Source organism: Symphalangus syndactylus, chromosome 2, assembly GCF_028878055.3.
Source record: "Symphalangus syndactylus isolate Jambi chromosome 2, NHGRI_mSymSyn1-v2.1_pri, whole genome shotgun sequence".
NCBI classification, from domain to species: domain Eukaryota; kingdom Metazoa; phylum Chordata; class Mammalia; order Primates; family Hylobatidae; genus Symphalangus; species Symphalangus syndactylus.
Window position 1 is genome coordinate 24,748,620 of NC_072424.2, and position 16,233 is coordinate 24,764,852.

General features: G+C 44.6%; 1 protein-coding gene across 7 annotated transcripts in view; it reads right to left on the minus strand.

The window, feature by feature from the left end:
- Positions 1-1,049: 1,049 nt before the first annotated feature.
- The window catches only part of CASP7 (caspase 7), a 51,564-nt gene continuing 36,380 nt past the window's right edge, over positions 1,050-16,233 (minus strand). For all 7 annotated transcript variants that reach the window (XM_063617638.1, XM_063617631.1, XM_055248705.2 and 4 more), the window contains 5 exons: positions 10,694-10,830; positions 10,083-10,211; positions 6,329-6,504; positions 5,517-5,646; positions 1,050-2,642 (listed from right to left, as the gene is read on the minus strand). In XM_063617638.1, coding sequence (XP_063473708.1) covers positions 2,413-2,642; positions 5,517-5,646; positions 6,329-6,504; positions 10,083-10,211; positions 10,694-10,830 — 802 coding nt within the window. In that variant the 3' untranslated portion in view covers positions 1,050-2,412. The remainder of the gene's footprint in view (positions 2,643-5,516; positions 5,647-6,328; positions 6,505-10,082; positions 10,212-10,693; positions 10,831-16,233) is intronic.

Here is a 16,233-nt window from a genome sequence, read left to right on the forward strand (position 1 = left end):
CCTCCCCGCTCTCCTCCTCCTCCCCCCTCTCCTCCTCTCCTCCTCCTCCCCACTCTCCTCCTCCTCCCCCCTCCTCCTCCCCCCTCCTCTCCTCCTCCCCCCCTCCTCCCCCCCTCCTCTCCTCTTCCCCTCCTCCTCCCCCCTCCTCCCCCCCTCCTCTCCTCTTCCCCTCCTCCTCCCCCCTCCTCTTCCCCTCCTCCTCCCCCCTCCTCCTCCTCCCCCCTCCTCCTCCTCCCCTCCTCCCCCCTCCTCCTCCTCCCCTCCTCTCCTCCTCCCCCCTCCTCCTCCTCCCTTCCTCTCCTCCTCCCCCCCTCCTCCCCCCCTCCTCTCCTCTTCCCCTCCTCCTCCCCCCTCTCCTCTTCCCCTCCTCCTCCCCCCTCCTCCTCCTCCCCTCCTCTCCTCCTCCCCTCCTCTCCTCCTCCCCTCCTCTCCTCCCCTCCTCTCCTCTCCTCCTCCCCTCCTCTCCTCTCCTCCTCCTCTCCTCCTCCTCTCCTCCTCCCCTCCTCCTCCCCTCCTCTCCTCCTCCTCCCCTCCTCTCCTCCTCATTCTCCTCTCCTCCTCATTCTCCTCTCCTCCTCCTCCTCTCCTCCTCCTTCTCTTCTTCTTTCCTCCTCCTCTTCTTCTTCTTCTTCCTCTTCCTCTCCTCCTCCTCCTCTTCTTCTTCTTCTTCTGCTTCTTCCTTTTTTTTTGAGACAAGCATCTCACTCTGTCACCTAGGCTGGAGTGAAGTGGCTCGATGGCTCACTGCAACCTCCACTTCCTAGGTTCAAGCGGTTATCCTGCCTCAGCCTCCTGAGCAGCTGAGACTAGAGGTGCCCACCACTACACCTGGCTAATTTTTTTGTATTTTTAGTAGAAGTGGGGTTTTATCATGTTGCCCAGGCTGGTCTCGAACTCCTGACCTCAAATGATCCACCCACCTCGGCCTCCCAAAGTGCTGGGATTACAGGCGTGAGCTACTGTGACCAGCAAATAGGGTCAATTCTTATCCTGTTTTCTCATTTCTCCATTGCCATAAATAACTTCAAAAGGAAAGCAAACCGGACTGGTTAGGAACTAAGCAACCACATTTTTAATCAATAAATATGAACACTTGTTTTTTAACCAGTTACTATTAGGCAGAAAAAAACAGTCATTTATCAAGAATTCAAAAGATAACACCATCTTGAAAACAAAGTGCCAAAAATCTTTGCCATAAACTCTTCATCACTTATAAAACTAAAAGTAACAAATATTTACTCAAAATAAGCCTTGGAATAATCTAAAAAGTTCCAGATATATTTTAAAGCTATAACAGATTTTGCACATAAAGCCAAAACAGATTGTTTTACACATACATAGACTATCTGACAACCCAATGAATAAAGGATTGAATGGATATATTGTTGAGCATTAGTGATTACTTATGTTCACATTATGGGCCAGGCTTACATCCACTTCTTGTTCTTCTCCTGCCTCACTGTCCCTTGCTCTTCCAAGGTCCTTGGTGAGGTGGCTTCCAGGTAGGCCTGGGCAGTAAGGTGCTGGTGGAAGATGTGAGGGCAGGATAGGTGAGACCAAGGTATTCTTTTATCTGACTCAGCTCACTCCATCTCAGTCAGTGGCTTTGTTCTTGTCATGGCTCCATTTTCCACAATCCATTGGTGGTCCTAACTCCCACTAGGCAGCCCCCACCATGGTTTCAGCTCCTCTGGATGATCCCACTACTGGACTCAGGAAACCAAACCTCTTCCCATTATCCTTGTAGCCCTGGGTGTGGTAACAGCTTCTTGCTGTTTGGCTTCTCTTTTATCATCTACGTAAGTTAATTACCTGTATTGAATTCCCTCTGTTGAAACACCTAGAATGGTTTCTGTTTTCCAGACTGGATCCTGATGGATACATATCAGAATCATTAAGCTTTTTCTCCTCTAACTCATCTGGGAATTTTTGCATGAAAATCTGCCCTAAGCCAATGAAAAATCATTCAAATCACACTCAATACCCACATTCTGCAATAAGGATCAGTAAACATCCCCTTGGCTGTGTTTTGTCAAACATTGGGATTCTTTTTGCCAAGTGCAAACATGACTCTACCACTGTTACCACCAATTACAGTACACACAGCCATGAGCTTTCTCCAGAGGTCACTTTTGTTGCATGTATTAAGTCTAATAACAAGGTAAAAGACATACAAAGAGAAAATTAATCTTGAGAAAGTTACACAGTCACCAAATGAATAACATTATAAAAAAAGTCTCTGAAAATTCAGAGAACAAAAGACAGCACCAGAAAGTTTCTTCCCTGTTGAATCAATACATTTTCCTGAAATTAAAATCCTGGAGAATTTCTGAATATTTCAAGAGCATTAAAAAATGTGATTCATTAACGAGTGATCCATTGCTTCTCAGCTAGAATGTACCCCTGATATGGCTATTGACTGAAGTAGAGTTCCTTGGTGAGCATGGAGACCACACAGGGGATCTGCTTCTTCTCATGGAAGCGTGGGTCATCAGACTGAGACTCAAAGTGCCTGGCAACTCTGTCATTCACCCTGGTGAGGATCTGCATGATCTCCAGGTCTTTTCCGTGCTCCTCCAGGATGGAGCAGAGGGCTTGCACAAACCAGGAGCCTCTTCCTGGGCTCCTCCATGAGTAATAGCCTTCAACAGGAAAGAAAGGAGACGATCAAGTCAGCTAATTCTGACAGCTGCTCCATTCACCAATGAGAATGGTATATGGTGCTTTCACACCTGCTTTTCAGAAATGATTTCACTCTACTCTGCACACAAGTCTTTAAGAGAATTATGCTGGTGTGCTCAGACAGCAAACATCTGAGATTTAAGGGCTGGCATGAAGATGCTAGAAAATGCTTTGGGTATTTCAGCATGGAAATCCCATGACAACATCACTAAGGGCCAGCATTGGTGGATGTTGCCAGGGTACTACTCCCCTGTATTAGCTTTGATGGAGGTACCCACCTGATAAATATCAGATATGTGGGTATGAGACAGATCTGCACATGCAGACTTCCAAAGGAAATGCTGGAGGTCTATTCCATAACTCTGGAACTCCTCACTACCCTTTAGGGGTCAGTGGTACTTCCTAATCCAAGCCTACTAGAGAAGGAATTTGCAGGGAACCTCAAGGAATTCTAAGATGTGTTCTGCTGCTGGCATACGTGGGAGTAGAGTTGGACCTTGCTGAAGAAATCTAGAGGCACAAGGAGGCTGAATGCCCAATTGTCTGAGGGGCAGGGCCAGGAGAGCCTGATATCCTGGGAGGGCAAATCTCATCCTATAACTCCCTAACCTAAAACCATTTCCTTGCACCACTTTATCTGAGTAAAGTTCAGGCTGCTTGACACAGCACACAGGTTCCACCATGACAGGGCCACTTGCCTATCTGTCCTGGTTTGACCCTGGCCATGCCCTGTCACATCCTGTGCTATGGACTGAACTATGTCTTCCTAAAATTCATTTATTGAAGCCGCATCCCATAATGTGACTGTGTTTAGAGGCAGGGTCTTTATGGAGGTAATTAAGGTACAATGAGGTCACTAGGGTAGGGCTCTAATCCAAGAGGATTGGTGTCCTTATAAGAAGAGACACGAGAGACCTCACTCAGTCTTGCTCTCAATCTCTGCCATATGAGGCTATAGCAAGAAGGTGACCGACCATTTATGAGCTGGAAAGGGAGCCCTCACCGGAAAGCGACTTAGCCGGCACCTTGATCTTGGACTTCCCAGCCTCCATAACTTAGAGAAATAAACATCTGTTGTTTAACCCACCTTGTCTAAGGTATTTTGCTATAGCAGCCCAAGAAGACTGATATACCCTGAGATCCAGCCCTGAGTTTTACCAAATGCACTGGGCTATCTGGCCCCTCAGCACTCCGTCTGACAAGCCATCCTTCTCTTACTCGTGTTGTTTGAAATTTTAGGCTCAGTTATAGCAGCTCCTTTTTTTTTTTTTTTTTGAGATGGAGTCTTGCTCTGCTGCCCAGGCTGGAGTGCAGTGGTGGGATCTTGGCTTACTGCAAGCTCCGCCTCCCAAGTTCACGCCATTCTCCTGCCTCAGCCTCCCGAGTAGCTGGGATTACAGGCACCCACCACCATGCCCAGCTATTTTTTTTTTTTTTTTTTTTTTTTTTTTTTGTATTTTTAGTAGAGACAGGGTTTTGCTGTGTTAGCCAGGATGGTCTCAATCTCCTGACCTTGAGATCCGCCTGCCTTGGCCTCCCAAAGTGTTGGGATTACAGGCATGAGCCACCGCGCCCAGCCCTGCAGCTCCTTTTTAACATAGCTTTTCTCATCTGCCTCCTCGCTCAGAGCAACTACAACTCTACCACTGGGTTTGTTTACACAGACATATGCCCCATTACACCACCTCCCTCTCAAGAGCAGAAAGACCAAATTATTTTCTATCTTATGCCATCCTTAAAACTTGTGAAGTTATCGCTCTCACAAAATCCCATCTGTAGATCCTGCCAGAGCTGGTTTTCCAAACACATCAACCTATTTACTGTAACCAGTACCCTTGTGCCAAATACTTGACACAACTACTATTACAGCTGGGAAAATTCGAACTTTTAGTGCTGGTTTGTACCCAAAACAAAGGAAGGACTTTCATTGAACAGACTCAGTCAAATGTGGTGCTTGGTAAATAGTGAGTAGGCTTGCCCATTGCTGGCGTCTGGTATCTGTGTACAGGCTGCAGTGTAAAGGAACCTTGGCTGACTCACACCTCTACTGTGCACTGAAATCTCTACCTGACTTTAGGCATATCACTTAGATTCATCCAAACTAAAAATTCTTTTATTTTACCTGTAAAATCAGGACAGGAATAACACCTTTCCTAAATACTTACAGTATTATTGTATTTGAGAAAAAACACATGAAAGACACTCTACATTGTAAAGTACTACAGAAATGTTTGTCCTTATAACTACTAAAATAATAATAATAATAAATGAGATAATTCAGCTTTCCTGGAGAAAAAAGTGAATGCATTTCTGTGGTAGGCAGAATAATGGTGCCCAAAGATGTCCACGCCCTAACCCTGGAACCTATGAACATGAAAGCTTATGTGGAAAAAAGGACTTTGCAGATGTGGTTAAGGGTATCGGATTGACATGGGGAGAGGATCCTGGAGTATCCAGGTGGGTCCCATCTAATTACAGGTGTCCTTTCTCAGCTGTGGTCAGAAAGAGAGCATGGTAACGACAGAAGGGTCAGAGAGATGCAAAGTTGCTGGCTTTGAAGATGGGGCCACAGCCAAGGAATGCAGGCAGTTCTAACACACCACATAAAGGCTGGGAAATGGATTTTCCCTTGAGCCTCTGGAAGGAATTTAGTCCTGCCAACCTATTTTGGAATTCTGACCTCCAGAACTGCAAGATAATACATTTGTGTATTTTAAGCCACTGTGTTTGCAGTAATACATTACTGCAGCAAGAGGAAATGAATACAGTCCCCAAATCTGTGTTTTGATGATGAAATGGACTGAAGTATGCTTGGCAGACAATGGATGTGATACCTGGAACCGTGGAATAGGCGAAGAGGAAGTCAGCTTCCACTGGGATCTTGTATCGAGGATTAGCATCTGTTTCATTGATGGGCCCCGAGTCGGCCTGGATGCCATCATCGAGCTCTGTCCCTCGGCAAGCCTAAGTATCAAAGCAGACATCATTCCATGCAGGTGGGAACAGAAATGTACGTGCTGTTCACTGCTGTGTCCCAGTACCTAGAATTGTGCCTGGCATACTTAGGAGCTCAATGATAATTTGATGAACAGATAAATGAATGAATGTGTTTCAAATTACTAAGCAAAGCAAATAAAAGTATTGCAATGTCTTAAAGAAACCTTCATAATTTGTGTCTGGGTGTGGAGGCTCACACCTGTAATCCCAGCACTTTGGGAGCCTCAGGTGGGTGGACCACTTGAGGCCAGGAGTTTGAGACCAGCCTGGCCAACATGGCGAAACCCCATCTCTTCTAAACACACAAAAATTATCCAGGCATGGTGGTGCGTGCCTGTAATCCCAGCTACTCAGGAGGCTGAGGCAGGAGAATTGCTTGAACCTGGGAGGTGGAGGTTGCAGTGTGCCGAGATCACACCACTGCATTCCAGCCTGGGTGACAGAGTGAGATTCCATCTCAAAGAAAAAAAAAAGAAAGCTTCATAATTTGTGATCCAGTGGAAACACATATGCTAACCATTCAGAGATAGAAAAATAAAACCCTAATTTGAATATGGAAACAGCATTTAGATTTGTAAAAATGATGCCATCCCCGTCACTCTGTAATCTTTTCCCATTTTCAAGCGTATTGGCATTGAAAAGAGATTACCTGAATGAAGAAGAGTTTGGGTTTCTCTAAAAGAGTTTTGCATCTATCTCCCCTAAAATGGGCTGTCAAATCCTTTATTGGTGTGACACCGTCTTTCCCATAAATTACATTTTCTTCTCCATGGCTTAAGAGGATGCAGGCGAAGCAGGCGGCATTTGTATGGTCCTCTTCAGAAGCTGCAAGCAAATAATATGAACATTGAAGAATTAAGGTCTAAGTTCTTGGAAGCCTCAGATGCAGCATTTCCAGCGGCAGCCTGGCAGCTGCCTCTGACTATTAGAGGGGTACAAGGGAGGGGAGGGTAGGAGCCGGGGACTGGGCTCCTTTCAAAGGATCAGACTTATCTAAGAAGTTAAGAGAGAGGGATAGGCACAGTGTATGGGGGCTGATGGGTGTGGCCCTGCTGTTGGCTAGTTCTATGACATCAGGAATGTTACTGAACTATTTTGTGCCTTGGTCTCCTTATCTGTACATTGAAGATCAATATTAACTCATTAAATGAGTTAGTATTTGTAAAACAGGCCACATAATAAGCATCATGCAAGTGTTTGTTAAAGACAATAAAATATTATACTAAGTGCAATAAGCCAGTCACTAAAGGGCAAGCATCGCATGATTCCACTTTCAGGAGGTACCGTGAGTAGTCAAGATCACAGAGAGAATATAGAACGGTGGTTGCCAGGGCCTGGAGGGAAGGGGAAATAGCCAGTTAGTGTTTAATAGAGATAACGTTTCAGTTATAGAAGATGAAAGAAACCCTGGAGATGGATGGTGATGATGGTGACACAACCATGTGAATGTCATTCTGATCTATACATTTAAAAATGGTTACGATGGTAATTTTACGTTATGTATATTTTACCACAATTAAACAAAATTAAAGGAAAATAAATAAAAATGCTAGATTGGCTGTCCATTTAGGATACTGAGGAGAGCAATCATAAACCATGTAGCTAGTTGGCCCAGCCAGAACTCACCAAAGGTTCTATGATACTAACTAACCAGCTATAGGTTAACTAACCATTACTTTTAATGCCAAAAACCGCAATTACTTTTGCACCAACCTATAACTAGCTAATACACATATCCTTTCTTCTTCTCTATGATTAATGAGCGGGAAGGAACAATATTTAGAATTTCCTGAGCAAATGCTACATGCAGACACTGATCTAGGTACTTTACATGAGTTATTTTTAATTCCTACAAGACTGGAAGTAGGCCTCATTTATCTTTATTTCACTGATTTAAAAAAATGGAATCTCGGAGAGGTCTCATAACCTTCCCCAAAGGTGGTACAACACGTTGGAGGCTTGGGGCTGTTTTTCAAGCCCAGGACACTGCAAAGTCCAGCTACCTCACCAGTTCCAGGCAGAGCAAGAGTGGCCTCTCCCATTCGAATTACCAAGACACTTTGCATTATCTTCCCAGTGATTCTTGTATTAGTTTTGACAGTAGAGGTGCAAGGCGATGGTGATGAAAGTTTGAGTTCTTAGCTTATTTTAAGATTACATAAATTAGGACAGTTAGAAAATGGGAGTTTTGTCTTCACTGGAACTGACTGCATGTAAAGTCAGAAAAAATAAATGCTTTACTAGTTTGATAGGACAATAAACAAGAATTCTCTGATTGTGACGTGCTCTGGACTTGGGCATAATGAATCATCTTTCAAAAGAACAGAAACGGCCGGGCTCAGTGGCTCACGCCTGTAATCCCAGCACTTTGGGAGGCCAAGGCAGGTGGATCATGAAGTCAGGAGTTTGAGACCAGCCTGGCCAGCATGGTAAAACCCCATCTCTACTAAAAAAATAAATAAATAAATTAGCCGGGCATGGTGGCACGCATCTGTAATGCCAGCTACTTGGGAGGCTGAGGCAGGAGAATTGCTTGAACCCAGGAGGTGGAGGTTGCAGTGAGCCAAGATTGCACCACTGCACTCCAGCCTGGGCGACAGAGTGAGACTCCGTCTCAAACAAAACAAAACAAACAAAAACCAAACAGAAACTACAATTGGGACAAGTTAATACGCCTATCTGGGCCATTATACTTCTCAAAGCATGCTCACAAAATTCCTCTTGGCTCACAAGCTTCCTCACTCCATCCCCAAGAAACAGCAGGAGCTGGTATCACAATCTGCCTTTCAGGAAAGCAAGAAAATCAGGATGATGTGGTTGCCTTGCCTGAGTCACCTGTTAGAACTTGGGCCAGACCCAGATCTCGGACTCCTGACTTCTAGTCTGGTCTAGGACATAACCTACTAGAGTATAAAAGGTCAGCTTGTAAGAGTCAAGTTGGAGGAAATTAGGAAAAACGCTTAGTTTTAAAAAAAAAAAAAAAGATGGTGGGGACTTTTTTTGTTTTAGCTGCGAGGTTAAGAAAAACAGCAGTGATTTAGATTGTGTTCCTATCTACTTCCTGTGGGTCTGTGCCTAGTGAATTGATAGGATGTTACTTTCAAACACTTGCCCTAAATGCCAGAATACCCTAGGTGGTATCCATTAGAGAGGGTGGTGTAATAGGAAACGCATTTGCCCTGGAGTCAGAAGACCAGAGCGTGGGTTTCGGTTCTGCCCCTACTAACTGCACCCTTCAGTGTATCTTTCATCCTCTCTGAAGCTCCACCCCTTCTTTTATTTTATTTTTTATTTCATTTTTATTATTTTTTGAGACAGAGTCCTGCTCTGTCACCCAGGCTGCAGTGTAGTGGTGCCATCTTGGCTCACTGCAACCTCTGCCTCCCCGGTTCCCAAGTTCAAGTGATTCTCATGCCTCAGCCTCCCGAGTAGCTGTGATTACAGGCGTGTGTCACCACACTTGGCTAATTTTTGTATTTTTAAGTAGAGATGGGGTTTCATCATGTTGGCCAGGCTGGTCTCGAACTCCTGGCCTCAAGCAATCCTCCTGCCTTGGCCTCCCAAACTGCTGGGATTACAGGTGTGAGACACCGCATGTGGCCCGCCCCTATATTTATAAAAAGAGCATAATATTCTGTTGCCCAACATTGCAGGCCTTCTGTTAAAGATCTAATGAAATAATTTTGTGAACATGCTATATAAAAAATAACAGTTCTAAAGTATACGGGAATTATTATTCTCTATCTGCCACAAGGGAAAAGTTTACACTTACACTTCATTCTGGAAAGGATGACACAGATTTGTTACTTCCCAGGAATGAATCTTTTGAAATTGTGACCATTCTGTATATGAATAATCTATTTCTCCTGCTGGACTTTAAGCTGATTTCATCTTTTTACGAAGAGATTGAAGGCTCCTCAAGGAAACCTGCCTACCCCAGGACAGGTACGGACGGTCAAGAGGGAGGGAGGTTTCTCACACTGAAATTCCTCTGCCCTGCACAGCCATTCTTCTGAGATGGGCCTGGCCACGGTGGGAGCATCGCCTCCCTTGGGTACAGGAAGAAGACAGATGGAGGGGCGGTAAGGGCTCAACTTTTCTTTTTTTGAGACAGGGTCTCACTCTGTCACCCAGGCTGGAGTGCAATGGTGTGATCATGGCTCACTGCACCCTTGACCTCCTAGGCTCAAGCAATGCTTCCACCTCAGCCTCCCAAGTAGCTGGGACTACAGGTGCATGCCATCATGCCTGGCTAATTAAAAAAAAACAAAACATTTTCGAGATAGGGTGTTGCCATTTTGCCCAGACTAGTCTTGAACTCCTGGGTTCAAGCGATCCTCCCACCTTGGCCTCCCAAAGTTCTAGGATTGCAGGCATGAGCCACTACTCCAGGCAGCACTCACCTTTTTTAAGCAGATCTTGCATCTTGGCACAAGAGCAGTCATTATAGACTATCACGTCAAAACCCAGGCTTCGGAAGCACTTGAAGAGCGCCTCGGCATCTTTGTCTGTTCCGTTTCGAACGCCCATACCTGTGGGAATCAAGCAACGAATCCACAGGTGAGCATCCCCTGGCTGAATACCACATGCGGGTGCCAGTGGGCCGGGCACTAAATGTACTGGCGCCAGCTGCAGCAGAAACACTCCAAGTACATACAATGCCTTCCAAGGCCACAATTTAAATGAATTGAAGCAAACTCAAAGGGGAGGCTAACAGTGCAGCCTGCCTACAACAGGTGAGCCTCCTGGTAACACTCAGCTCCCACCAAAGCCAAGGTTACCCTGGATTCTTAGCCCTTTGGTCAAAGCTCCGCATCAGCTAATACATGTGGTGGGGCCTTAGACTGAATGTTCTCGATTTCCGCATAACCCTTTCCCCTGGATACAGGAACCTTGCCTTCAGGGGGGCTGTCTGCCACAGTAGGGGGGTACAGCATTTCTCCCATAAATGTCTGATACAAATAGGAGAAGATGAAAGGGAACCGGAAAGATGAGCCCACGCCCTCACACCTACCTGTCACTTTATCAAAGTTTTTGTTGTTTATTATGATGCATTTGCCCAGCTTTTCAAAATTCATGTTGTACTGATATGTAGGTACTCGGTCCCGGGTGGTCTTGATGGATCGCATGGAGACATTTTTCTTCTTCTTACTGGGGAAATATAAAGTTCCCTAGTCAGGGGCTGTGGAAGAAGTGTGTATAGTAACGTCTCTTCATTTTACTACTAGCGTGAAAGCGTGGGATGCCTAAGAAAACTGCAGTATCCTTGAAGAAAAGACCTGGCGTGGACAGACGGCTCTGTTTAATTGTCATGCTTAAGTGGAACAGGGTCCCCCGGCAAATTTTATTAGACGCCAGAGAAATGCAAATTAAAATCACAATACGATACCAGTACACACTCACCAGAATGGCTACAGTGTAAAAGACGCAAAATGTTCAGCTCCCTGGATTATCAAACATTGCTGGTGGGAACCTACTTTGTACACCCATTGTGGAAAACCAGCAGAATCTACTGAAATGGAAATATACGTAACCTATGCCAGAGCAACTCCCCTGGGAAAAGCAAACACGTTCACTAAGACAGGTCCACACGTTACAGCAATACCATTCAGCGATGGCCTCCAACAGAAAATAATCTGTACGTCCATTCACAGTCAAATGCACACATTGTTGAACCTTCATCTAATGAAATACTGTAAATAAACCACCACAATGTGAAGCAACGTGAATAAACCTCACAAATATAACACTGAGTGAAAGAACTGACATACAAAAGGGTATATACAAAGTTAAACAGAACAAAACTAATACCTAGGATCAGAAATCTGGAGATAGTTTTCCCTACGGTGGAGATCAGAGACCAGAGGGACATGGGGTCTTTCTTGAGTGTGAGTCATACTTTGTTTCTTGGTGTGGCTGCTGCTTACATGTGTGTTTCTGTTGGTGAAAATTTATCAGTATGTGCACTTTCTATGTGGATGTTATGTTTTAATAACATTTACATTAAAAGGGGGAAAAAGGAACAGAAGGATTACAACAAAAAAGTAGGCTCTTTCCAATCTCCAGACAACTGGTGGTCCAGTTTGCCAAAAGTCTAGCAGGTAGGCACTGTGGTGGGGCATGAGGCACCACAGAGTGGGCAGAGCGACACATTTCCAATGAGGGTGGGAAGCCGTCTTGCCAGCCATCCATGCCAACGTGAGCTCCAGGAGGGAGACATTTCTCTGTTCTGAAAATCACTGAATCCCCGATAGGGAGAACAATGCCTGGCATGTAAGTTGCTCAATAAATATTTGTTACATAAATGAATGAACAGAATCCTATCCACTTCATTTTACAGATATGGAAACTGAGGTCCTAGGGGAGACAGGGATTGTCCCAGGTCATCCAGCTAGTGATGGGCGGGTCCGAGTCCGCAACACTGTCCCCTGGAGTATTCAGTAGAATGATCTGCCCGCCCTTCTCCCACGGCGCCCAGCCAGCGTTAGAAGCAGCAAAATAAAAGTCAAAACCCAGCTTGTTACCTGACAAACATGGGGTCAAGGGTACTGCACTTGAGTTGTCATGGACTTTTATGGTTGGAGTTTCTCAGAATCTCTGAAAGGACACGGCCCTCCCCCTCTCCGCCCCCACTCCTATCTTACTCCCAGTTACAGACGAGCTCTGTATGTCTAAGCTGCAGATGCTGTATTGCTGTTTTTCCCCTTGAACATGACTTTATCCTCCACTTTCGGAAGGTCAAATTTCTTCCACGATGCCATTTTACTTTTAAAAGAGAAATATCCTGAATCTTTTTGCCTTCTCTCGGCTCCTCCACTGTTTTGTGTTCTGTCTGTTTTACAGGGTGACACTGGGTTTTCTTCACATTTCCTTCCACAAAGCAGCAGCACAAAAGAGCGCTGGACTTGCGGCTAGTCGGAGCTCTGCATCCACCCGCCCCTGTGACCTGACCCAGTTGCAGAAAACCAACTTCCTCTCATGTGATGCAGTCAGTTGCATGCAGTAGGTGACGCATTTCATGACTGTCGCAAAATTAGATGGGAGGTGCAGTGGCAGCAGGTACTTCCTGTGGTGTATCCCCACTCCCTGCCCCTTAGAGATGTGAGTATCAGCAAAGGGAGTTTCTGCACTGTTCAAGGACACACCATTCAGGCAGCAATAGGATTTCCTTATTGCCACCCTGTTAATGACTGCTATTGACAGCGTCCTCTGTACTTTTTAAAATATGTGTGCACAGCCTTTCAAACACAAAATCTCTGGTCTTCAATAGGCACCTCAGAGGTAGGTAGAGGGGGGATAATCATGCCCATTTTACAAGTAACAATAATAATTAACATTTGTCAGTGCTTACTAGGGGCCCAGGTATTGTTAAAACTCTCATCTGCATGTCCTCACTGAATTCTGATAGCAACTCAAAGAGGGAGGCAGATATCATCGTAACCCCCTTTAAGGATGAGCTGCAGAGGCTTGGGGTTGGGAAGTAACTAGCTCAGCGTTGTGAGGGGGCACAGCAAGTCCAAATCCAAGCAGTTGGCATGTTAAAAATCTCCATACTGCTCAAAGCAATCTACAGATTCCATGCAATCCCTATCAAAATACCAATGACATTCTTCAGAGACAGAAGAAAAAATTCTAAAATTTATATGAAACCACGAAAGACCCAGAATAACCAAAGCCATCCTGAGCAAAAGGAACAAAACTGCAGAAATCACATTACCTGACTTCAGATTATACTACAAAGCTATAGTAACCAAAACAGCATAGGACTTGCATTAAAAACAGATGCACAGACCAATGGAAAAAAAAGAGAAAATCCAGAAATGAATCTATGCATTTACAGTAAACTCATTTTCGACAAAGGGGCTAAGAGCATACATTGGGGTAAGGACAATGTCTTCAATAAATGGTGCTGGGAAAACTAGATAACCATATGTAAAAGAATGAAACTGGACCCCTAACTCTTGCCATATACAAAAATTAAATCAAAATTGATGAGAGATTTAAAGCTAAGACCTGAAACTATGAAAATACTAGAAGAAAATGTTGGGGAAACTCTCCAGGACATTGGTCTGGGCAAAGATTTCTTGAGTAAGACCTCCAAAGCAGAGGTGACCAATGCAAAAATAGTACCCAAGTCCAAAAGAAGTATATTTACGTAGCTATTTCTTATTAATACCTGCCACCTATGGGCCAGGAGCTTTATAAAATCACTGCATGTTCTCACAGCCATGCTGCCTTTGTGTAGATAAGAAAATTCAAGTTCAGAGTTGGTATGTGATTCCTGGTGATCTGACCCCAAAGGGTGTGCTTTCTCTACTAGACTATTTTTTCTTTGAGCAAACACTGTTTTTGATACCAAAATTCAGGACAGGATTTACTCATCCTCCAGGTTACTTTTGTGGAGGGTGGAATATAATCTGTGACCTTTCTGAAATTAGGTCTCCTGGCCCAGTTAACCCCTCTACCAAGGTAGCTTCAGGATGGGCTTCAACCAGTGCTCTCTGCAATCCTTCAGAAAATGCCAGAATGGGATAAAAGAAAAGAACACTGAATACGTAAAGTAGAGTTTTTATTTATTTATTTATTTTTGAGATGGAGTCTCTCTCTGTTGCTCAGGCCGCAGTGCAGTGACACGATCTCGGCTCACTGCAACCTCCGCCTCCCAGGTTCAAGTGATTCTCATGCCTTGACCTCCTGAGTAGCTGTGATTACAGGTGTGCACCATCACGCCCGGCTAATTTTTGTATTTTTAGTAGACAGGTTTTCACCATGTTGCCAAGGCTGGTCTTGAACTCCTGACCTCAGGTGATCCACCCGCCTCGCCCTCCCAAAGTATTGGGATTACAGGCGTGAGCCACTGTGTCTGGCCTAAAGTAGGGTTCTCAACATGTCAACTGAATTTCAGAGCAAGCTTCCTGGGTCCTGCAGCTCATTTAAGGCTATTCAAAGATCCTAAGACTAGCATGAAGTCTAGCAGGCTGGAAGTCACCGTTTATGCACTAAAATCCTTTCAGAGATAAAGTCCTACTTCTTTCTTCTGTGGTATGGATCTCTATGATGATATCCAAGTAAAAAACAAGCTGGAATGTTTTAAAAGCTGTCATTAGCTAATCCTCAGTGATGAGCAAAACAAAACTAGCAAGCATCCTTTAAGAGAAAAACAGAATTAGATATGTTATGTAAAAAATAAAAGGACTCTGGTTCTATCAGAATAAAATTTGGAAAATTAACTGGTTACATAAAAAGAACACAATAGGGGAAGAAAGAGAAACACTTTAAGAAAACACTGTCCATGGTTATGAAAAGTACCTTAAAATTGAATATGAAATGTGGTCCTCACTCCTGGTAAATATCTCAAAAGGGTGATACCTAGCCTGCCCCTAAATTGAACTCTTGTTCTTCAAAATGAACTTAATATCTGCTTCCTCCTTCTGGATTTGAGTCCGCCAATATTAATGTCTCCTTCTAGGCAAAAGAGCTTAGCTAGTCTGCCCCTAAAATGAACTCTTATTTTTCAAAATGAACTTGGTATCTGCTTCCTCTTTCTGGATTTGAGTCAGTCAATATTAATTTTTCCTTCTAACCAAAATAGCTTTTTGTTAAACCCACATCTTCCCAGACCACAGATGTGTGTGTGAGTGACTATCAATTCAATCCCTTCTTAGGAGGATGAATTGAATTCATCCTCCTAAGAAGAGCTGGCCTTGGGAAAACTCCATCCATAGCTTAACTTTGAGGAAGCAAACCCCGATGATTAAAGCATGTAACTGGAGACAGACAAAGAAAAGGTGCAAATGATTGTCTAGAAGGCATCAGGAGGAAAGCACCAGAAAAAAAGGGGGAGAGGGACTAAAAGTCCACTGCTTATAGATATATTCTGCAAGAATGAGAGTCCAAGAGATTAGGCTTCCACCTAAGCTGTGATGTTTTGGGGCACCTTCTTTCCCCCGGGGATTAAATCCCTTTCATCCCTATTCTCCCTTTGAGGCTACAGTGAGAGCCACCATATTGGTAGAAAGTGATTTGCCATCCTGCCCCCTTGACCCTGCAGCCACCACTGATTGGTCCAGGGGGCACCTGATCCCCAGGCTGGGTCAATCAGCCCTCTTCCCTGGGAATTTGAGAACTGAAATTGAGAAAAAAGAGTCAGTCTCTGTCAAGGTGGTTAAAATGAGAGTTGGTGGCTGCCATGTTTTACCATGTGGCCTGAGAAGCCAAGAGCACAGACTGGCAAAGATTGGGCAGAACAAAGCCAATGGATAAGAGAAATGTGGGAATGGAGGAGGAGAGTGGGTAACATTCACCAAGATTCCTGTGAGCCTGAGTGTTCCTTTAAAAAGAGAAATCAAGCTGGGCACGGTGGCTCACGTCTGTATTCCCAGCACTTTGGGAGGCTGAGGCGGGCTGATCACCTGAGGTAGGGAGTTCAAGACCAGCCTGGCCAACGTCGTGAAACCCTGTCTCTACAAAAATTAGCTGGGCGTGGTGGCTTGTGCCTGTAATCCCAAGCTACTTGGGAGGCTGAGGCGGAAGAATCACTTGAACCCGGGAGGC